The 24,471-nt window shown below is 38.9% G+C and overlaps 1 protein-coding gene across 4 annotated transcripts in view; it reads left to right on the top strand.

The window, feature by feature from the left end:
* Positions 1 to 20,406, top strand: part of rnf24 (ring finger protein 24) — a 39,416-nt gene extending 19,010 nt beyond the window's left edge. For all 4 annotated transcript variants that reach the window (XM_078261407.1, XM_078261403.1, XM_078261390.1 and 1 more), the window contains exons 2-6: positions 2,352 to 2,501; positions 6,135 to 6,177; positions 6,767 to 6,808; positions 14,764 to 14,843; positions 19,425 to 20,406. In XM_078261407.1, the coding sequence (XP_078117533.1) occupies positions 2,359 to 2,501; positions 6,135 to 6,177; positions 6,767 to 6,808; positions 14,764 to 14,843; positions 19,425 to 19,566 (450 nt within the window). In that variant the 5' untranslated portion in view covers positions 2,352 to 2,358 and the 3' untranslated portion in view covers positions 19,567 to 20,406. The remainder of the gene's footprint in view (positions 1 to 2,351; positions 2,502 to 6,134; positions 6,178 to 6,766; positions 6,809 to 14,763; positions 14,844 to 19,424) is intronic.
* Positions 20,407 to 24,471: the final 4,065 nt, after the last annotated feature.

Raw genomic sequence — 24,471 nt, 5'->3', positions numbered from 1 at the left:
CCTATAATATCAAGTTCCAGAACATACTGAAGGCATCCATCCCTTGGCAAAAGATTTGCACGGGACAACTAAATAAGATGAAGCTCAGACTTATTCTGGCCTTTGTGCCCAAGGACAATATATATACTTGTATTATATACTTGTGTAAAGCTGGTAAAACAGGTAGGCATATCTTGGACTGCAGATGACTCTGTGCCAACTCTTTTTTTATAGGGGAAACGAGTGGCTCTGTGTTGAGGCGCCGATCATGACTGCCAATACTGGCTGGAGTTATGTTATATAGAGGCTTCTGAGGGTAATGCTGAGAAAGTGTTCTCAATACAGAGACACCTTATTTATATAACAGAGGACAAGTTTCACTGTGATACACATGTGGTGTAATCATAATATGGCCTCAGCAAAACCTACAAAACTTTCCACAGTCCAGAGAAGGATAGAGGAATCAAGCTCTTGGTGTTTAGTGAAGGGGAGGGCCACAAGACCGGGTTCCCAAAGGAGCCAAAAGAGTTATTCCTGTCCTCTCTTCCTCCTCTTCTCTGTGTAGGCGTAGACATGTCTACTCATGTCCCTTTGGTATATTGAGTAAAAGCACTAGACCAATAGCTCCTTATTGGTTTGCCTTAGCTTTTATGAATCAGTTCTTCAGAAGGGATTTATTTTAGGTATACTTAGACAATGTTGTCAAATAAATGTTAATATGTAGCCTTTATAATTATTATTATTTTTTTTAAGATTATTTTTGGGCTTTTCCGCCTTTATTTGACAGGACAGCTAGGTGAGAAAGGGGAGAGAGAGAGGGGGAAGACATGCAGGAAATCGTCACAGGTCAGACTCGAACCCTGGACCTCTGCGTCGAGGCATAAGCCTCTCAGTATATGTGCGCCTGCTCTACCCACTAACCAACCCGGCCACGCTAATCATTGTTTTTTTGTTTTGTAACAAAAAAGGGTGTGTTAGCACTGCGTACCAGTGTGTATTTTATTTTGTGTATTTCATATAATAAAAACCAAACAAAGAAGTCTTTCTCTCTGGATAGTCGATGAAAAATAAAGAGAGCTGTAGAATACTGTAGGATCAAAGCTCTAGCTGTCTGTTAGCAGTAGAATATGTACATGAGAACTTAATGTGTCCTATATTGTCACAGTGTACAGTATTGCACCATAGCCCTGCTGTTTTAGTTAGACTTTCAGTGTAGATTTTAAGGTTTTGATATCTGGCCAATTTAAGTAAACCCTAGAGCAGGAGAGTCATAATTCAGCCTGCAGTAATGGTTATTGGCTAATTAGTTGGTGGGGTGGGGGGAGTGCCTATTTATCCATAACATACTGTGGCTTTTTATTGAATTACTCTAATGTTTTTAGTGTGGTTGTGTTTCTAGGAACCAAAACACTCTTTTTTTAGATGTTCGAACCAGTTGAAACAGGTGCACCATCTGCCACAGCAGGAGGGTACACCCCTCAAATGTATTACAAATAGAGTTTATAAGTATTTTGGAATAATTCTATTAGCTTAAAGTCTAGATATTCAGCACTGTATTGTATCTTTAGCTCTGGGGTATCTTTTTACCTCATGTTGTGTCTGGTTGCGTGTTAAAAAATATATTATGATGCTTCAATATCACATATGCTGTCATTTAAAGTCTTCTGTTGCACATTATGGGGGCACACACTTTGCATGGAGTCACTCTTCCTCTTAATGTCATTCTGGGCATTCTCTTTTTGGACATGATCGGTTTGCGTACAGTAAAGGCAATGAGTCTGTGTTACCTTATTTGACAGAAATCTATATGCATTTGCCTGTCATTTCTAACAATTTGATAAACAAAATTGTCTATTACGCTTGAATAAATGAAACCCCAATCAACAAAACTGCTTAAAAAATAATATTAATATTAAAATACCAGGGTTATAATCACCGAGAGAGTCCGGCACAACCTGACTCTGGACGGTAAAACTGAGATAAGCGCTCCTATTCAAGTTTATGTTCTGCTTTTTCAACTGTTGTTTCGTAAGTTGCTATTCAACACAGTCACATTCTTATCAGTTTGGCACTGGTCATTTTCCTTAGGGGCTGGCTAAAACCTCTTTGCGGGGCTGCCAAAAATTCCTCTATGTAGGAGAAACCCTGCATTTACAATAAAACTAAACAGAAATTAAACCAAACCCTGAATAGGTTCCTGTAATTCTGAAAGTAAAACTAATTTGAAAGCGCAACTAAATGACCATTAGTTCCAGTCTTACTTTGAGTCATGTAATGCTGTGCCCTTATTGGTCCAAGTTTTTTTTTCTGTCCACTTTCTGAATGTGTGTGGAAATTCTAATGTTCTGTATTATTTGTCGCTCTCCATCCAGAATATCCATGAGCTCCGATTTCCCGCACTACAGTTTCAGGATGCCAAATATAGGGTTCCAGAATCTTCCCCTTAATATCTACATTGTGGTGTTTGGGACAGCCATCTTTGTCTTCATCCTCAGCCTCCTCTTCTGCTGCTACTTAATAAGGTAAAATCTGTGCACCCTTCAACTCTGGACTTGCCTAGAATTTTTATTGTGTTTGATGTTGCTTTGCTGTGTGAGTTTGTGGCAGTAAGTGTCATACAGGAGTCTCTTTGGCTAGGCGATACAGTCTATTTACTGGGTGTAACAAATCATTCATCTGGTTGTAGTGCATCACAATTTGTTTTAAGATTTTAATGAACTGCATGGGTTGTATCACCTGCTCATGCATTGCGACTTCCGAATTTACATGTGAGTTTATAATTTACATAGCTTTGTTCAGAAAACGCTTTGTGCAGCCTGAGGACCATGATGGCGTGAAACAAAGTGTACCACTTCTGACTAGCAAACTGTCTGCATCTCTACTTATGTGAGACTTGAAAATGATGAGAACTGAATGTTAATTCTCACAGACTTTCATTATATAACTTCCCCCATAACATTATTACATTTCAGGTCACTTGAATAATTTTTTCAAAAGTTTCATCATGTACTACTTGACTATAGCTGTATCCATGTCTATGCATAAACAAGATATATGAACAGGTACTAATGATGATGGGAACTTTTATACCTAGTCAAATCAACAGTTAAATGAAATATCTAATATCCATGTAGTTTCTATTTTACAAACTGTATGGCACTTGTTACTATGGCTTTTAGTTTAGGTTGAATGAAATTTAAATTATTTTCTCCCTTTTTGTTATAAATGTGTGTTTTTGTATTTGTAAACAGCACAGTTTGGAGAAGGTAGCTGTGATTTTACAATTGGTGACTTAATAATCTGAATTGATTTAAAAAAAAAGAAAAAAAAAAGAAAAGAAATCTGTAATAGTATGCTGAGATCCAAAGCTGCTTGTCTACATTATTATGATCATGGCACTTAGCGTCAAAGAAACTAGTTTTAACTCTTTTTCTTAAGAGCCACTTTACCTCCTTAATGTCCTCACCATATTCCTACGTTAATTAAATTTACTTTTGGTTATTTAATCAATTTGCAATTGGATGTTTAAATCTCTTGCTTGTAACCATTAACTTTTATCTTGTTAAAGCTCCCTTTTTAAGCATTTAGCCTTGAGTGTGATCCAGTAATCGTTTGCCAAGGAAAAGTGGAGGTGGATACTAGTCATTCCCTCACCCCTCTTTTTAACCCCACGGGTCTTATCAAATTGTCCTGGCTGCTATTGCTGCAAGGGTTTCTCCTGGCAGCAACAAACTGAACAGAAATAATGTCCAGCAAGACAGTGTGATGCAGCAGTTCCCAACAAAATTCACCCCTCGCCACCCTGCCAGTGCAGGGCCAATGGTAAGTAGGTTAACTAATACTGTGTTCCTACAATTCCTCATCTAACTGTTAAAATACACTTTTTGACTTTGATGCAGTACCATGATTCAATACTGAAAGTCAAGATTGCCAGGTTTAGTCACTAAAAAGAGCGATTTTGCTCCATGAAAGGCGTTTAAAGATGCAGTCTCCCAAAGGACCCCTTGCAAAATGACTTGAAAATTGAAAATTATATGCACCATCATGCATGCATTACGGCTACATTATAAACAAATTCTTCTTTTACAAATTGGCCACACCTTCGTTATACCTCAAATCCTGCCTTTAATTTGGGAATCCTATGCTGTCTGTGCAGTAAGCTTCATTGCTCCTGTTTACATTGACAGGTAAATGATACCCCCAAGGAATTGACGTTAAAGTTGACGTGCGACGAGTAGGGCTGGGCGATATGGAGAAAATCAAATATCACGATATTTTTGACCAAATACCTCGATATCGATACCGCAGCGGTATTGTAGCGTTGACTATTGGTGCTGTCACAAAATATTTACACAATGATTTTTGATAAATAATCATCAGTAATGTGGATATAATGACTAAGTGGGTAAAGGCAAATAATAGAACAGTCTGGTAAGTTCCGAAAATGACATAACTTTACTGTAATGCAGCCTTTAAAACCAGGAAAAGACAACACTTCAGCCATATTACGATGTCCAAAATCTAAGACGATATCTATTCTCATATCACGATATCGATATAATATCGATATATTGCCCAGCTCTAGCGACCGGTCATTATTCCAACAAAGACAAACACTCACACATAGTTTGACACAAGGCAGACACTCATAGAAATACTCAACCACCTCTTTTAGTGAGTCTTCAGTCCACACAAAAACGAGTGAAATATGCAATGTAGCATACATAACAAGAATTGACAAGTATTTCTTGAGCATAGGGTGTTTCTCAAAGAGACAGGAGGCCTCGAATGCTGAATTCATGAGCATGGCCTACATGTTTATGAATGTGCAATGCACCTAGATCTTTGTAACAGTAAATGTGTTTAGTGAAGTGACATACTACAAGGTAGACCAAACCATTTAGCCGTTATTCACTATAACAAAGGCTGTCCCACATATTTTACATTCCAAGTTGCCCATTGATGATAATTATGGCTTTGAGAAGAAGGTCAATTTGGATGCGTTTTTAAAATTTTTAGCAGGTCATTTCTCCTTGCCCACTTTGACATTGCACTAAAAGGCAATTGAGCAACCCAAATGAGTGACCCCCGCCCCAACACACGACCAGTTGTCCCCTACCCTTGGGAGTCTCTGCACCTTTTCCTGCTGACCTCTTTCAAAATGTCAGTTTCTCTCCTAGACTGTGCTGCTTGTTTTACAGATCCCTCTCACTCTGCTGCGAGAGGTTAAGGTTACTTGTAATGGAGGTAAAACCTATGAATTTTTCCTATCTCTCTTGCTCTTGTTTTCTTCCCCTTTTTCCTCCGTATTTAATTCTCATTGTCATTACCTAGATTTCCTTCTTATCCAGTGCTCTTTCTGATCTCTCTTTGTTTTGAGCTGTTTTGTTTTTTCTCATGTACAAGAGCAATGTTTATTAAGAGTTATACCAAGAGTTTGATATAAACCTTAAACATTGGTTGTATCTGTGGGTACTCTCCTTTTAACTTGGAGTTTTGCAAGAGTTCCTCAACAACCTGCAGTAATGCTTTTAATGTCTGATCCAATGTATTTTGGGTTGATGTTGATGTGAGTTGATATGTTACTTAATGTCGGGTGTTTGTTTTGACAAAAAACTAAGGCCTCAGGTCTTTTAAGAATGATATCTGCTAATGGCCTACTATTGCATTACTAAGCAAAAAACAATATTTAACAGAGTTCAGGGAGTTTTCCGTCAGAAGTCTCATGATTGGTTCACCTGACATATGACTGAAACAGAATCAATTCTTTAATACTACCAACCAAAACATGTTTACCTCCCAAGATAAAAATCTGCTCTGAAAAACTACTCTCCCTTTGTTTGGCTGTCTCTTTGTGAGATATATCATTTATAAAATCTAGAGCCGGTATGTATGCCAAATTATTATTATATTATATAAGAATTATATACAATTCTTATATGAATTGAGAATAGCTTTTTACACCCATTTGGTACCACAGTGATACACTAGAACAGACAAGTGGCACTTGGCAGGCAAGTATTTATACGGAAATTACATCCATGTTGTCATTTCTCTCTTTTTCCAGGATGTATGATTAGTTTCTCTCTATTTAAAGTAGTCAGTTGAAGGTCACTTGCTAATCAAAAAGATGTTTTGTCTTTACGTCTCCCCAGGTTACGGCACCAGGCGCACAAAGAGCTATATGCATACAAACAAGTAAGCACTCCAGACACACACACACACACACACACACACACACACACACACACACACACACACACACACACACACACACACACACACACACACACAGGTTTTTGACGAGCACAACTGTACTCCCAAAAATTCAGAATTGCACTTGAGCATTCCAGCAAAGAATAGCCTGCAAAGCTAGTAAGAGGGAGAGAGATGGAGGACATAAACATGACTCTCATGTCCTTAAATTATGTAATACGAGCATGCAGAAACATCCAAACAATGTCAAACTTAAACACACGCACACACACTGGAAAAGTATATGCTATGGTAACCAGCATAGCCAGCTAAAAATATCCATTTGTCCATCTTCTCTTTGGGTTATGTAAGACTACCAACCTCATATACAATAGACACCCACACAAACCCCCACACACATTTGTGCACATGCATTTACTGTAAAACAGAAACTATATTATAGTACATCATACAGTATCTCTATGTCACTATTCAGCATGACTGCTTGTTTTTTCATCACACACTCATTAGACGTTGTATTTCCAGAGGAACTGGTTCCTAAACTTTCCTTGTCTTTTATCATGCTTCTTAGGTCATTCAGAAGGAAAAAGTCAAAGAGCTAAATTTGCATGAGGTAAGCACTTCTTCGTTCAATTGATGACATTTTAACACCAAAAAATTTCTCTCTTTAACAACTTGGCCTATCTAGTATACAGAACCTTCTAGTGTGTGTAATGTGACCTGACAAGTACACACTGTACTGTTATATCAGCTAATTTGGACTAACCAGGCGTGTGCTACTTAATTTTAACAATGCTTTAGACATAATGTTGTTCATTTACGATTATCTTTTCTATCCTTCGATCCTCTTGGTTGTGCAGTTATGATGGTTGTGCCATGATGCACTGTGCTCTCCATTGGTTTAAAATAAAGGGCTAAGGCCTGGAACTTATGGGCAATTCATGCTGTCATTATGAACATAAACATCCTCCGCTTCAAGATGGACATTAAAAGGTTCCAAATGGTACAAACTCCTGTTATGTAATGTGCATCAGGAGCAGACATATGCCATGTCTAAACATATCAGGACACACAGTAATTCTTTGGCTGTCTGCACAGCTGTACTCTTGGCTTTATATTTCTGTTCATCTGTTTTTGAGAGTTTTCTGGGTTTAGTCTAGTTTGGCAACAGTGATGACATATACATTGTTAGTTATTTAACATTCAGTGCATCCGTCTTGACACACTGTAAAAAAAAAAAAATGGAATCTTTTGGTTAAGTCCTGAGTGTTTCCCCTACATTTACATACTATTACGTAATGTTGTATGTCAGCTCAGGTTGGTTGGAAAATTGCAAGCAGCACCAGTGGCTTTGCAGTGGAAAAAATGGTATCCCCAGCCAGGAACACTATCAGTTTAACACTGTAGTGCAAATGAAATGTTAACAATAGCATCTTCATGTGTGCTTTGACACGTGGCTAAACACAGTTTCTTGTCATCAGTGTTGGAGTTTCCAACTGTCCATCAGGCCTCAGACTTGTATTGTTTATGTTGTTCGAAACTGAGTGAAAGCATTGGGAGGTGTCATGTGAGTGAAGACTGACAAAATAACCAAGCTGTTTTTGTTTAAGAACAATATAATACGCATGCACGCGTGCGCACACACACACACACACACACACAAACACGCACGCTAGCCTGGGTGGATGACCTAGTTTTAAAGGCTCCCACGCCAAAGGATCACGCTGAAGACACTGCTATACACTGAGTTGCACAAATTCAACCCAGCATTTTGATGGAATATCTAGAATAGGAGTGCTAATATGGGATCAGTTTACTGGCCAAGTCATGTTCAAGTTTGTTTGATGTGTAACCTGATCAGTTATCCTTTTTGTATGACATTGACCCCGTTCTCCATTTAACTGTCCCATGTGTTGAGTGTAAATAATTCCCTAATGTAAAGGTTTCATGTCATTCCATATGGTGTTAAAGTAACACTGCTGTATGCCTCTGGTCTTGTAAAGAAAATCATAATGCAACACCAACTAACACCTATTTTTTTTTTTTTTTTTTTTTACAATTGCAGTTACACACCTATCTACCTACTGTAAATGTGAGCTAGCAGCCGGCATGTGCAATGGGTGCTCAACAACCTACCCTAGCCCTCTTACAACCAAGTAAAACCTATTGGTTATAGGATGACAATAGTTCTCAACTGATTGTGATGTTCTGTGGGTGATATTGTGGCTTGCCTTTCATTCAATTCACTCTCACAATCTGTGTGCAATTAGTGTCTGTTTAACTAAGGCAGGAAATCATTATGTAATCGGCTTCTCGGACTAACTTCTATTGTAGATAGAAAAGCTCAAAAAGAATCAAAATGTGGTTATGTTGAAATAGAAATTCTCAGCAAAGAAGTGATTACATCCAAAAACAAACTAAGACTAGACTGTGTGATGACACTACACATTAAATAATAACATGTAAAAATGTCAGTATCTATTATGATTACACTTTCTATTATCTATTTGTAGAAAGGTTTGTATAGCTAATGCAGCAGAAATCATTTTACAAAATACTAAAGAAAAAAAAGTTCAGCACAGGAGGCTCAAAGTTAAAGGTCTTATGACATGCTGCTTTTTGGATGCTTTTATATAGGCCTTAGTGGTCCCCTAATACTGTATCTGAAGTCTCTTTCCTTAAATTCAGCCTTGGTGCAGAATTACAAACACTAGAGCCAGTTCCACAATGAGCTTTCCTTAGGATGTGCCATTTCTGTGTCTGTAGCTTTAAATGCTATTGAGGATGAGAGAGGGGGGGCAAGGTGGAGGGTGGGGGTGTGGCCTTGACCAACTGCCACTTTGCTTGTTTGCAAGCCATGATGTCTCTCTCTTTCTCATGGGAAAGGGGAGGTAACCTTGCTCCTTATGACCTCCATAAGGGGCAGATTTCAGATCGGCCCCTCTGAGCTTTCATTTTCTCAAAGAGAGAGCAGGATACCCAGGGCTCGGTTTACACCTATCGCCATTTCTAGCCACTGGGGAACTCATATTAATGTTAAAAAACCTCATAAAGTGAGCTTTTCATGCCATGGGACCTTTAAGCTGGGCTGGCTTTAAGGTGGACCAGCTATTCTCTTTAGTGACAAGCCAAGTTTGGCTTCAGTGATCTCTCCCTTGCCAATGCAGGGAAAGCCCTGATAAGTCATAAAACCTAAACAGGATATTTTGTTTTATGATCCCTAGTTATTGCGTTGCACTTGCTTCATGTTATAAAAGTAGCCACAAACTAGTTAGTTACTTGTGTTTTTCATTGTGGCCCTGTTACCTTATGAGAGGAAACAATCCGGTAAATCTATGATTTATGGACTTTTTCAAATGTTTTGCAAATAAAAAAAGACAAATTCCCAGTGTTTACGCATGTTTTTCAGTAGGTACAAAATATGATTATCATAGAAACATTGTTTTATACATATCATATCGATTTTGGTAAAATCAGTTAGCAATGTTTATATCGGTTATTGGTATTGGCAAATATGTTCATATCCGTGCATCCCTATAATTAACCACACTTACTATATATTCTCCCATTAGTTGTGCAATCGTCATTTTAACGTTGAACAGGTGAAGTGAAGATAACATTGTGGGTAACATTTGCCTACTGGTAGTCTCGCATTGCCAGACCTATCTCCACAGCGCTGACGGATTCTGTGTTTTAGCTGAGCTAGACCCATAGACGGCTCAACCAGAGAATATGCGGTTACAACAGATTGGTGATGCTGTTTTGCCCTTGTTGTTCTCCGTGAAGTTTGCTGAAAGTGATGTATTGTAGTGCTTAATGTGGAGTGATCACTGTGCCGGTCCCCTATTTAAAAAAATTAGCCTTTTAAATGATACATTGCTCGTAAGGGTAATAACGGTAGTAACGGTAGGTGAACAAGCTTTAAGGGCGTTTCCACACCTATAGTTCGTTTTCTTTGATTTGAATCAGTTGATGAGTTTGTAAACTTGAAACAATTTCCCCTTGGTTTGATTTTGTTTCACACCTGGAAAAATCCAAGCATACCAAAATGCATCCAAATCATACAAGAACGTTCACTCCGCTTATTGGTCAGATGTGTCTGGGGCGGGAGCAAGAAAGTAAATACATGAGAAGGTCCTGTGTTCTGGGGTCCGTTTCAGAAAGCAGGTTTAGTGAAAACTCTGAGTTTGTTAACCCTGAGTTGAGGGAAACTCTGGGTTTTCCGTTTCAGAAAGTTACTATGGTAACTGAGTCTGTGAACCTAACCTAGTCGGGAGCAAGTTTCTCTCAGTCTCCAGAAACTCAAGGTTTCTTCTCTCTCATTTCCTCATTCATTCATTCAGTCCGTATCAGGCGCATTTTAATGCAGTTTGTTATCTGCATGAATAAAAAAACGTATTGGTTTATGTTAGGCAAATTATAAAACGTTTATTTCTCAAACATTTCATGTCCTTTTGTCGACGATCCCGTTGATGAAAAAGTTGTATTACTTCACAGAGAGTTTACGTTGGGAGATGATATTGAGTCCCGACTAGAGATGTTCTGATACCGGTATCGGCTCTGATACTGCCTAAAACGCTGGTATCGGTATCGGAAAATGTACTGGAGTTTATGCACCGATCCGATTCCACGTAATAAAGCCCTAAAGAAAAAATACGTTAAAGTAGTTTATTTATGTTCTTTTGCCGTTATAACTGACTGTCAAACTGCATAATAAAAGAACGTTCTGTGGCATTCATGTTTCACAAAGAGTTTAACCTGAGCCAGACCGACAGCAAAGATAGAAATAATATCACATCCATACAGGGATAGTAGTATACAGTTGTTAAAACATAATAAAATATATGACACACTGGTATCGGATCAGTACTCGGTATCGGCCGATACGCAAGTTCAGGTATCGGAATCGGTATCGGGAAGCAAAAAATGGTATCGGACCATCTCTAGTCCCGACTAGATGTATTTTCATTTCCACATAACCGATTTGAGAGGTATTTTTTTTTCACAGTCCATCAGATATGTAGATATCCGTCCTCATATCACTAACATCCACCATCGTGGACATGCTTTATTAACATCCAAGCAGATTATTTGTGTCGCATACCGTTTTTTGCAAACGGCAGTTTTCTTTATAACATTGGTGATGCGGATCATACTGTAATAGTAGCCTAAAGCCACTGTATGCAGAAAAGTGTGACTCGCTCTGAAACGTTTTTTAAACGTTTTTGTTGTGTTCCCTGGAGACAAACCAGTGAGAGCCATTAAAAAGAAATAAATGATTATACATTATAGTTCTGTTAATGGTCATGGTGCCTCATCCTCAGAATGGGATATAGTAGTAGCTTACTTTTTCGACCGCAGGATTGCACCTAAATGAAATTATAGGTGTAATACAATTCCAGTTTTCACCAGTTAACTGTGATTAAATATGAAATTAATACTCTGTTAATGCTTACGCATTGACTCGAGTAGCAATTTTCTCCCACTCCACTTCTCTCTCTTTTACAGCAGCCGCTGTCTTGTTTTTTAACAAAATGCATGTTCAAACTCGCTGTTTGTGCGCATGAGTATTTCCGCCGACCCGTTTGTTTGTGGTTGTTACCATAGTGAATCGTAGTATCATGGCTCCATTCATGCTGCCTTTTTATTGTGGTGGTGCACGTGTGTGAACCTACTCTGAGTTGATTGAACCAACTCATATCAGCTGTTCTGGAACCGAAAACTCAGTTTCCCATCTCAGGGTAAATCAACTCAGACATCAGGGTTAGACTCAGAGTTTGTTAAACCTCCTTCCTGAAACGGGCCCCCATACTAGTGCATATTTCATGCATCTCCATGGTCAAACCAGCTGATTTCATTTAAATAACCAGACATTATTTCGCGAGCAATGTTACTACGTCTGCTCTGGTCACCGAGATTTCGCTCTGCTCTGCCGGTGTATCCAATTTTAGCGGCGGCTGGTTTGACCACGGAGTGAGTGACGGATGGCGAGCTTGACTGCTGTCTGTTTCTGTGCTAAGCACACCTGACTACAGGAGACATTAGCTCACATTGCGGAGTATATATAGTTGGTGCGGTTTGAGGTCGGATCACGTTCTCACCATAAACGAACCGCTCCAGAGTTCAATTGATAGAGTACCGAGACCATCTCATCAAGCAGGTCTCAGTATGCTTATTTGATCAGCTTTTGGTGCACACCCAAGTGTGATTGCCGCATTCTCACCTGCCCAAACAAACCCCACCAGCAGGGCAAACAAACTCTAGTTTGAAAGCGCCGTAAAAAGACATACCGATGTATGGTGCAGTGGTCTCAGCACCCCTCCATCCCATCTGCCAGTCTAAATCAGTAAACCTAGGGGAAACACTGGCCTTGGTATAGTATTCTCTGATTAGCCTCAAATCTTCTATGCTGCGGGATTTGCTTTGTAATTCTAGAATAACTATTCAGTTTTCCCTCCCGTCTTAAGGTTACACGTTTAGCAACCACAGGATTGTATCCCGTTGTTTTATACATCTGTCCATATGGGCTAGAGGAAATGATTTCACATTTTATACCTTATCTTAAAGTAGTCGTATCGGACATTATAAAGTTCATTGCTGTTTTCATTTTGATAATGTTTACAGTGCATTGGGTATTAGATTAAATTGAAGGCCTCTTAATATTTGTGCCAAAATATTGATATCTCTATGTTGTATGTTGACAATAGTGCCTACTTTAGATATTTATGCTTTGTGAAGAGTTTATTATGTTTTTATTGTGTACAAATCCAGTACGCCATTTATCCTTACTAGTATCTTTTCTGTCATTAATGAGGGGTTTTGGTTAATAGTTTGTCCATGTGTCGACATCACAGAACTAATGTGATTTCACAAAGAGTATAGAAGCGGATTGAGAGAGAGAGACGCCCCTCTCTCTCTTTTTTAAAAACTCAGACCAAACTCAGATTAAACGGTAAAACTAGGCAGGGCTGATCAAATATAAGATTCGGTCACTGTATTGTGTTGCCTATTTCTCGCCCAAAATATTTTCAGAAACATATTTTAGTGCACTGTTTGGCTGAAATACAATTGAAACAGGAAGTGGGTGCCATACTGTTTACTGTATTGCAAAAATGGAGGCTGAACAAACTCAGATGAAACGGTAAAACTAGGCAGCACTGTTAACTGTATTGCCTATTTCTGGCCTAAAATGTTTTCAGAAACATAATTCAGTTTACCGTTTAACTGTTAGACAAGATCATTTGTTAGCAGCTGGCCGCCATTCTGTGTCATTGCGGAGCAGCTCGACATGCTCGCCTTACATTACGGAGCGTTTATTTATAGTGGATTCTATAGTTATAGAGTGAGACACCATAGACAAGGCACTGAAAGGAACAGAAGTGTTGTTCTATTCACAAATCAAGAGAGCAAAGCAGACATCTTAACAGAGGATCTCTGTGTCCAAAAACCATCAGAAGAGAAAGCTAAGAGCCACCATGCTGTTCCTTTCATCCTTCCTTATCCATCCACCTCTATAAAGTAGAGCTGGGAAAAAGAGAATCTGTGTGGCTAAAGGAGTAACAGTTGCAGGGTTAGACAGCCAAATGTGCCAAAGTAAAACCCTCTTTTATGGAAATGTTACCCACTGGTTGGATGAAGTTTTGTGATGGGAATGCTGTGCTGTGTTTTTGCAGGTGTTTGCCTATTTTCTCACAATTTGAAATGTCCATTTCCCTAAGATTTGTTTGTTGTCCTTGTCATTACAACTCTAATGTACCTACATTATATATGGTGTTGCCACTCACCTATTTTATAAATTGCCAAAATGAGTTTCCCTGACAGGGTGTGCGGGCTTACCTGTAAGAACGGGGTGACAGGCTCTGACATCCGGCAACAGCATGGAGGATAACCTATGTTCCTTTGCTTTAAAGAGACAGTTGATGTGGGTCTGCCTTCTGATTAGGATGCCTCCTCAACAGCCATTATATATCCCAGCTACCTCTAAACGTGCGTGTGTCTGTGTGTCTGTGATCAGAATTGCCTCAGTCACCTTTACAAGGACACCAGTCACGGATAAAGGTCTACTGTTATCACTGCTATTAACCTGTTCTATCCTACAAAATCAAAGAGCACTGGGATCATACACTCATAGAGTCGGGTAGAATCCCATGAGCTAGATAGCCATTAAAAAATTTAAAGATTAGGTTAAAAAATGCACCAATTGTCCGCTGTGTTGTGGGTCCACTTTTATGGCCGTGTCTGTCTTTCAAATTAGTCTTTCTTCTTTCTAAGTCTCTTACCCTGGAAACATTGCCGCTAAAGGAAGCCTCTCTCTCAGAGTTGTATAACAGAACACAGTTGGTCAGTTGCTGCACTGTTGTTTGTGTCAGTTTTTTTGCAGATGTTGGCCTCAGTTGTCGTTTTCCATGAGTGCTTGACCATGGTTGTTTGGATAGTTTGTTTCCAATCTGCCAACACAAAGTTCAAATTTAAGACTGAAAGAACCAAACACCAGAGAACAACCAACAAATTTGAAATTGTTGCATGCCCTCCTCAGAAAATATCTGTAACTCCCCCTCTCTCTTTCAGATTTGTGCGGTGTGCTTGGAGGAGTTCAAACAGAAAGATGAGCTGGGGATTTGTCCGTGCAAACATGCTTTTCATAGGAAGTAAGTATAAGGTTTTGTTGACATTCATGGACACACACACACGCACGCACGCACGCACGCACAGAGTCAAGGACACATGGATCAGTACAGATTTCCTTAACAAAAGATAGATTCCAATGCATCTTTACCTACTCTTAGGCATTTTATCCGTGACACAGTGAACAGTTGTAAAATAAAAAAAATGTGTTTGCATGGACAGAGAGCATGTTGATAACAAAAAGTTAATAATTAAATATTTTTGTATATAAAAGTAATGCCAGTTGTGTGAAGTGCGGAGCTACACAGGACATGATATATTGCATGATCCAACTTTACCCCACACACCTCCCCATGTGCCCGGACCATTTCACCTGAGTTGTTTACATCGGCACGACACCTCCCTTGCCTAGTGTCTCCCCCCATTGCTGCAAGAGTTGTCACCACTCACTGAATCCACTGTATAAACACTCCTTTTAGTGTGTGTGTGCAAATAAAGCCATGCTGTTATACAAATAAAACACACATTCCAAGCAGACCATTAACAAAAACATTCAGTGGTGAAGAGCATGCTATCTTCTCATCATTGATTAATCTTCCCATTATTTTTGCAACTACTTGATCAATAGTTTACTCTAAAAATGTCAGAAAAAAAGTGAAACATACCAATTAAAATTCCCCAGAGGCCAAGGCAATCTTTAAATTGCTTTTAACAGTCCAAAAACCAGATATTCACTGTATGTATACAATGGTATAAAACAGAAAATTCCCACATTGGTAAAGCTGGAACAAAAAAAATGTTTTGCACTTCACATTCATTTAATAAGTTAATTGACTGCTTGTTTCAGCTACACATTTAAGTTACTCCTAGATAAACTGTTAGGTGAAACTGTAAAATGGAGTACCAGAATAGAGAATGTAATAAAACTGCACAGTGCCTGCCTCTGTCTGATTGACAGTACTAGCACCACAGCTGGAGAGCAAAACAATCAAAATGTTTGGCCTTATGCAATTAATGAGAGTCACACTTGTTCATAAGAAAACGTGTGAGTTGAACATATTTAACTAAAGTATGTACATGGCTACTACATACTGTCTCCTCCTCACCCCATGATTTAGTACTATTTTGGGGGAGGAGAGTGAAAGCAGCCCAGAGCCACTGAGGACTACAGGGTAAATGGCTCCAACTGCCAGCGCAGAGGAGCTTACATACCACTGACCATCCTCACAAAATCTTATCTTTTTTATGACACGCTCTTGTGTAATTGAATAGTGGCTGTAAACGTTTGTAGTTTGCTTCTTCGCAGTGAATGGAGGCTGTGGTCAGCTTATATTCTTGACATGTACAATGGATTCTTGTAATAACACGTTTTCATGGTGAATAAAAGTCTAAACAGTCAAAGAAAATCAAACCACTCCTACAATGTAAAACCCTTCTCTGCTAGCCATCTGTTTTATTAGGTAACCTCAATATTGAGAAGTTTTAAAAAATCCGCTATACAATATTAATATATGTTCATTTGTTTTAACATAAACAGACACTTATGAAAGGTTCTCTTCAATTTGTTTAAAAAAAAAATGTGTCAAAAACATGTACTGTGTGCTGGACATCTTAAATTGAAAGATTCATTTGTCAGTGCCCTCTGGTGGACAAACTATGTAATGACTGTACCGTTTTCTAAATGATTGCAAACATGCATTTGCCATTTCTTTACTGTAATTACTTTTTACTTATTTACCAGCATGTGTGCCAATACAATAGGTTTATGATGAGCTAAATTCATCCCGAATAACAGATAATACTATTATACATAAAATTATGGCAAAATATAACTCTTAAAGGAGAATTCTGGTCGATTTCAACATGTAGCTCTGTTGTTTGTAAATTTGGAGTGCTGTCAGTAGCGCGAAAAAACAAAAATAGTCGGTGTTGCCCACACCGTGTTATCCTCCTGCTAGCGTTAGCACCAAACAGGCTTAAACAGGGCAAGTTTTAAACTTGTCTTAGCCTCTTAACATTTTCAAAATGTCATTAAAAGTGCCTACCCATGTGAAGTGATTCCTTCCCAGTGAACACAGTGAATCTGACTGCAGTAGATGTGAAAGAAATGCATAAAATGTGTGCTAATTCAGCTCTGTTTAGTTCCGGTGTTGAGACCATAGACTGTATATTAGTGGACAAAGCATCCGGTTCAGCGAAGTGCTGCAAATGCAAGTTTAAAGTGCCTTAAACCTGCATTCTGTCTGAATTCCAGCAGGGGGCGACACGTGCGGTTGCAAAAGGAGGCTGGTTTCTGTAGAATGTCTATGAGAAAGTGATCCACTTCTCACTTGATTTATTACCTCATTAAACATTTTCATAATGAGTTTATGGTTTCAATTGCTAGTTTCAAGTCTTCTGCAACACAGAATGATCATTTTTGGAATTATGGTCTCGTTGATTTTAAAATCGGCCATAAAGCAGGGGGTGCTTTAGGGCGTGGCTATGATGTGATTGCCAGTGAAAGTGTGTAACGTAGAGTGTAAGGGCTCCTCCCTCACTCTTCCCTCTCGTCTAAAATCATCACATCCGCATTCCGCAACCAGGATGGCTGCGCCCGTAACGGCAAACTCGACGACTCATAGCAGATCTCCACAAGCCACTGGGTGACGTCACACATGCTCTGTCCACAAATTTTACAGTCAATGTTTGAGACGGCAAGACGAGTACTTCGGGACCGTCTACAAAGTACAACACCGAAAACAAATACAAAACTATTTTCAAAAATAGGCATATGCTTATTTTTTAAAATAATGTCGCGTTCTATTTACCTTGGAACTCGGAAGCCGGAGCTGGGAATGATGTCATACCCGAGTTAAATGCGTTCCATTTAAAAGACGGATTTTCATTGTTTTCATTAGCTCTAACCCGGTTAGCTATTGTTAGCAATACCAGTTGATAACGCATTACGCCGTTTTTTGTGCACGCAAACAGCATAACAACATGTCCACAGATAGAAGTTGAACATGCCTGTGTGAACGACTGATTTAGTGACAAATAAGACGGAAGTGCTTATAACTTTATGTTACTGCAGCTTTCACAACTGTTGATACAGGGGGCAGCCATGTTGGATTTTGAACTCGGGCTACTGCAAGGTTGTCCGAGTTCCGAGCTCGGAAATCTGAGGTCCGGGGGGCGTTTCCGACTTTGACCTCGGAAAATCCGAGTTCCGAGGTAAATAGAAAGCGGCATAAGTGCTGTAGTACAACTAGCAGGAGACAAGTTATAATTGAGGTAAGTTTGGAGACACTACCTTATTTAATCATTAAATTAATAAATATGTTTGTATCTCTTTTCGGTGTTGTACTTTGTAGACGGTCCCTAAGCACTCGTCTTGCCATCTCAACACCGGAACTAAACAGAGCTGAATTAGCACACATTTTATGCATTTCTTTCACATCTACTGCAGTCAGATTCACTGTGTTCACTGGGAAGGAATCACTTCACATGGGTAGGCACTTGTAATGACATTTCGAACATGTTAAGAGGCTAAAAGCACGTTTAAAACTTGCCCGGTTTCAGCCTCCTGGGTGCTAACGCTAGCAGGAGGATAACACGGTGTGGGCAACACCATAGACTGTATATAGAATGGACCAACAGAACCCGTTGCTCTGGACGGAGACCAGTGAAGGCCATTAGAAGCACTTTTCCAGTGAGCGCTGAGCGTTACTGCGCAGCCTCCAACTGAGAGAGACGATGTAAATGTGACATGAGCAGCCTGTCTGAAAGTTGTAAGTCTGCTGGTAGCTGTGCCAAGAGAAATCTCAATCATTCCCAATCTTGCAGAGATGGAGAGCGTAGGTATATATAAGGCGATAACATGGACACAGGCTAATTATTGCTAACTAAAATGCTAGTTAACATTAGTAATTAAACTTAAACAGCTAATGTAAGTCGAAACTACCTGCGAGCTTCTCCTGTACTGTACGGTAATTTGTCTATTATGCGACAGTAAGTCGCATGGTTTTGACACAATCGTTAGCCTATTTTTACAAAAACGTGTACTACGGAGCCATAACGTGAGATACAAGGTAATGGAGCCTTTTATACATTATCGTGTTTCTTTAGAAATAAACAACGGACAAATAAAGTCTTTAAACGCTTCACATGTAAAGTTATTCGCTGTCAAAGTGACGTCAAAATGAATGGCAGTCAATGGGATGCTAACGGGGGGTGAGTGCTTGTTAGCATCAAAATGGCGCCATAGGAGGTACGCGTTGTGAGGAGAAGCTTACCCCCTTGGGCAACACCGATTGTTTTCGTTTTTCGCACTACCGACAGCACTCCAAATTTACAAACAACGTGTTGTGTAGCTACGTGTTGAAATCGACCGGAATTAGCCTTTAAGCAGAAGCCTGCCAGGCTCATAAACAGAAGTGTTGACACGTTAATTGTGTCAAAACAATTGTTAATTGTGGCTTAATATATGGGCTAGAAAAGTGACTTTGAATAACCTTTTGTGTGTCAAGTGAACCCAAGCTAACCCAAGTTTACATTTACTGTACCCATTCATCTCCATCTTCTTGGCCCTAACCATATGCTAAGTGGTTTTACTTTGTTTCCAGGTGCCTCATTAAGTGGTTGGAGGTGAGGAAAGTCTGCCCGCTGTGCAACATGCCCGTCTTGCAGCTCGCCCAGCAGGCCGGCAGCACGGACCCCCCCGTGCCAATACAGCAGCCCCTACCCGGCATCGAGAACCTGGTGTAGAAGAATCAACCCCTCTCTTTTAGTTCACTACAGACACACAAACAAACACATCCCGTCACTCATACTCTCACCTGTACAGCTACACCTTTGGTATGAGTCTGTGGATAAACTGGAGTTCATGCGCAGATACTCACAAAAATTGTGTGTCTGCAGCCATCGTCACCTCTCGTATTCTTGCATTGGTTCACAAAAAGGTTTCCTGATATCAGTTCTAACTGATAATCAACTGTTTTCATGGGGGTTTTTTGGGGTTTTTTTCATGGACAATGAAGACGAGTTGATTTAGTTTCCTTCTTGGCCAAGATATGGTCGATCATTTTTTCTCAACCAATGCACTTTTCTGGGGACACCAGCTAAAGACCAGGAAGGGGAGGGGGGGGGGATAAACAAAAAAAGCCAAGAACTACAATACATTAACATATACATTTTCTTTATTTTTTTAACAAGCACTTTACGAGAAGGCAAACTTTAATTGCTTGTGATCCTAGTAGCAAGGTTATGTTTTATATTTTATCATTAACTATTATTTCTATGTACTTTTCCAGCCACATAGGTTTTCATTTTTACTTAGTAAACTTTGATTTTAAAACAAAAAAATAAATAAATCTTAAAGGGACAACAAAACCTATATCGGTAGAGAGATGCCAGGAAATTTGGACAATGCTTCTAGTTTTAATTAAACACACTCAAGAAATGAAGCTCAAAGCAACCCTGAGACTTTATGTCTGACTAAATGTGAAGGGCTTGAATGTGTTGAGTTTTTCACACCAACCAAGCCTATAGAATTTGTTCCCTCATCGCCTGTTTTTTTCATTCATTACAATGTGACTGTTGTTATTATCCTCTTGTAATACAGTGAACAAATTATATTTTCATTAAACAAATTTCCTGGGTAACATCCTCCATACACGAGCACAGACTATATGCTGTCACCCGAGGCATTACTCAGAAAAAAACTATTCAGAACCTATCCAACAGATAATTTCAAAGTAACTGCTTCAACTACTGTGATTATCTAAACCAGTATTAGTGTAAAACCTGGTGCTTTATCTTTAAAACCTTTTTACAGCAGAAACACCAGGAATGAGGCAACATTAAACAAAGATCTGTAACATGTAACAAAAATGTTCCAGTTTTATTTTGTTCTGCTGCTGCATCATTTTATTGTGTTGAAGTTGAGCCGTGTGGATGTTACAGTGGCTTGCTTCACATTAAGGAGACACAAAACAAAATGTCAAACGGTCCTGTTGATTTATCTTAATCTAGCATTACATATCCTGCTAGAAAACCATCGATAATTCAATTTAGGAAGAGACCAGGATGAAGCAGACTTTTGCCTTCTTCACTGTTATGCTCCTAACTAAAAAATGTGCTGCATACACGGTTGCAGTTATTTTTGCTTTTGGCCCAATAGAGTGTTTGTATTTTTTTTATTTTTTATTTATTTATTATACTTTCTTGGTACAGCTGCATTAGGTGAATGAGTTAGCAGAATCATCAGAATGACTGTCCTCAGCAGATCATCAGCACATCTTTTGGTCAAGATACCCACTACATTGTAAAACACATGCACATAGGGAGGGGCCTGGGCTGCCAGAGAGTCAGTGGTCAGCAAGTTGTAATGAAGCAGCATTTTCATTCATGCACACACATACATGCATAAAGGGCAGTTCTGCTTTTTGCCTGCAGTATTCTGGTGCTTTCACCTCTCTCCCTCTTTCTGTACGGTACAGAGGGCTGTTTGTTTTGTGCCACACATACAGTAACTATGAGCCTGGCCAGCTTTTGTGGTTATGTTTTTTGTCCTCATCCCTTGTTGGCTGCATCTGGTAAATGGGTTGTGGGTAATTGTGCTGATCTAAATGGGTGGCTTAACAAAAAAAAAAAAAAAGAAGCTGTGTGTCAGAGTGATGGACCTAAGATAAATTGGAGATTTTTTTTTTTTTTCTTTTTTTTTTCTTTTTTTTTTTTTTTTTTTTTTTTTTTTTTTTTTACTTGTGATATGTATTGCCAATTGACAATCATACATTCTTATTTTAGGCACAGTGTAAACAAAAGAGTAGTCCCACTGTAAAAAAAACAAAAAACACAATGAATACATTAGACAACATTTAGATTTAATTTTACAATGTGTTGTGTTGGTGCTGTAAAAGGTTTGTTTACATGTTTAATGTTTACAAATATTACTGATGGAAAAAATAACTAAACAGGCTTATATTTTAAATTCTGATTGGTTTAGAAAAAACTATTTTCATCTTACTTAAATATCTTTGTGTATATACTTAAAATTAAATACATTGATTGTGCCTTTAACAACACAAAATTCCCAATTAGACTTTATTCTCTAACACCAAACACTGTCAAGGACAGAGTTGCACAGGGTCCCAACACATGGATGGTTTTACAAAGTGAAAATGTGTTTCTCCTTCTGTGACAGATAAGCTTTGTTACTCTGTAGTTTGAATGTTTCATCTCTACTGAATGTCTGCCCACACCCCACAGTGATGACCTTTTTGGTTGGGTCAGAGCGTGCAGCAAGGTGAGAATGTCAGCAGAGCTCAATCAGGATTTCTCTATCCTGTATGTAGCGTATTAGTGGGTTGTTCCATGCCCTTATCCAGGTCCAGTCCTCTGACATTAATGCAGCACTATGCCACCACTGATGAGAAACTATTTTAGAGCAACTTCAACAAAATATATTAATTATTAATATATTACATTAGCCTTATTTGAACAAAAGACCAGGGCTGTTTTTTGTTTTTTTTAAAGATAATTTTTTGGGCGTTTTTAGGCCTTTATTGACAGGACAGCTGGAGAAATGAAAGAGAGAGGGAGAATGACATGCAGCAAAGGGCCACAGGTCAGAGTTGAACCTGGGCCCGCTGCGTCTATATATGGGCACCCACTCTACCAACTGAGCTATCCGGGTACCCAGACCAGGGCTATTTTTAATTGGCCTTATCCCAGCCCATTTCACTCTTTGTCTTTGTGATCAGAAAATCATTTTTATTGCCTGTTATTGCCAAGGTTGTGGCTTTATGTTGAGGAAAATCAGCAACATAAGCTTCAGTATGGTGTGTGATGTACAGTATTTGGTACCTTTTTTGCTTCTAAGTCTTTGGTTGAACTTATATCTCACTGCAAATTTTACAATATGAGAACCAACATTCTCCTTCATACCATTATTCCCAAAATGTCTCTATATAAACTATACTGTACATGCCACTATCCCTAAAAGACAACATATTTTGTAGCTCAGTGCTAATAACACAAGTCTTAAAGCTTTGTCTTGGAATGTAAGGTTCACAAGAGAAAGACAAGAATAGGAGGAGATGTAATATGAAAGCATGCCTTTTTGCATAGTCCAGTTGCCACTGATATCACCATTGTTAAATGTATGTAGACCATAGTATCAGTATTAGTGTATTTATACATAGGGTGCACAACAAAAGGCCCCTTCATATAAACTAAATGGCAGCTGAACACTTCCTGCCATTTGGCCATCTTAAGTGTTTGATTGTAAACACTTTTAGCCTTTCCACCTGAACTTCCCCGTTTCCTCCCTGTGTGCCGTCCTAATCCCACTGAAAACAAAGTGCCAACCCAAAATGAACTGTTATAAATCAAAGTCCCAGCCAATAAGAAAGAATGTTGTAAATGTAAACGAGATAGGGGAAAGTCTATGGCCAAAAAAGAATGGAAACTGAGCCAGCCATAGTAATAAATGGCTTCCCGCCACTGAAATGACTATTGATGTCCGTGCTGCTTCTGAGTGAACTCTAATTATAAATAGACAAGATGAAATACGACAGTCGGGAACACCGCTTCACATTAAAAGTATACTGATACTCAGAGTAGAAAGCATCTGAATGATGGCGTCAGAGAAACATTTATACGATTGTCCCTTTAGGGCACAATGTTTGATGGCAGACAGTGTTCCGGAAGAATATGACAATACTGTGTTATTAAAAAAAAAAATTAAAAAAAAAATGTGGTACCCACATCCTCTGTAGAGGAGGGGTTTCATTATATTTACATGGTTGGTTTTAGCGACCAGACCATTAATGATTATTAATCTCTATCACTGCCTCCCTGAAGTGAACTTTCCTCTTGTTCTTATTGTGTGTTATTTATTCCTCTGGAGCTCTCGTAGTGCCCTTCCAACACTCCTCCCCTACCCTCACACCCCTTTTTGTTAACACTGATTATGTTTGTGGACTCTCACAGACATTGTTTGTAAAACTAAGAATTCTGCAGCAGAATATTTTTGGAGACAATTGCTGTACAGTATTTGTAAGCTCTATTTTTGTATATTGCTATTTTAAAAGAAAATAATATGCTTTTTTTTCCTTTTCTTGTTTTTGCTAATTTCATGTTTATTCATTTGAAGAAAATGTTGCATGTGACTGACTTGAACTGTAAATAAAATTTCCAAGTTTTGGAAAGATTTGAGTGTTTTCCTTGCATACACAGTCAAAATGTTTTTTTTGGGGTGGGGCTTCTCCACCTTTAACAGGACAGCTAGGTGAGAAAGGGGGGGGGAAGACATGCAGGACATTTTTACAGGGCAGATTTGAACCCTTGATTTCTGCATCAAGGCATAAACCTGCAGTATATGTGTGCCTGCTCTACCACTGAGCCAACCCAGCCACCATTAAAAACAATTCTACCCTGAATATGATCCAGTTATCTAATACTTCAGGTATACATTTGATGCAAAATTGTTGTTATATTTCTAACTCGTACAAGTTACACAAATGATTTGCTGTACCGATTCATTTATGGCCATATCACAAATGTGCTCAGAAGTTATCTTTGACTTTATTTAAAACTGTTGACCAGAGACATCCTTAAAGATTGTGCCATACCGCCACCCTCTGGTTAAACATCATTAGTCCAAATTAT

The sequence above is a fragment of the Sander vitreus genome, chromosome 2 (genome assembly GCF_031162955.1).
Source record: "Sander vitreus isolate 19-12246 chromosome 2, sanVit1, whole genome shotgun sequence".
In the NCBI taxonomy this organism is placed as follows: Eukaryota; Metazoa; Chordata; class Actinopteri; order Perciformes; family Percidae; genus Sander; species Sander vitreus.
Note: the sequence above shows the minus strand (reverse complement) of the source record. Positions and strands in the feature narration are given on the sequence as shown.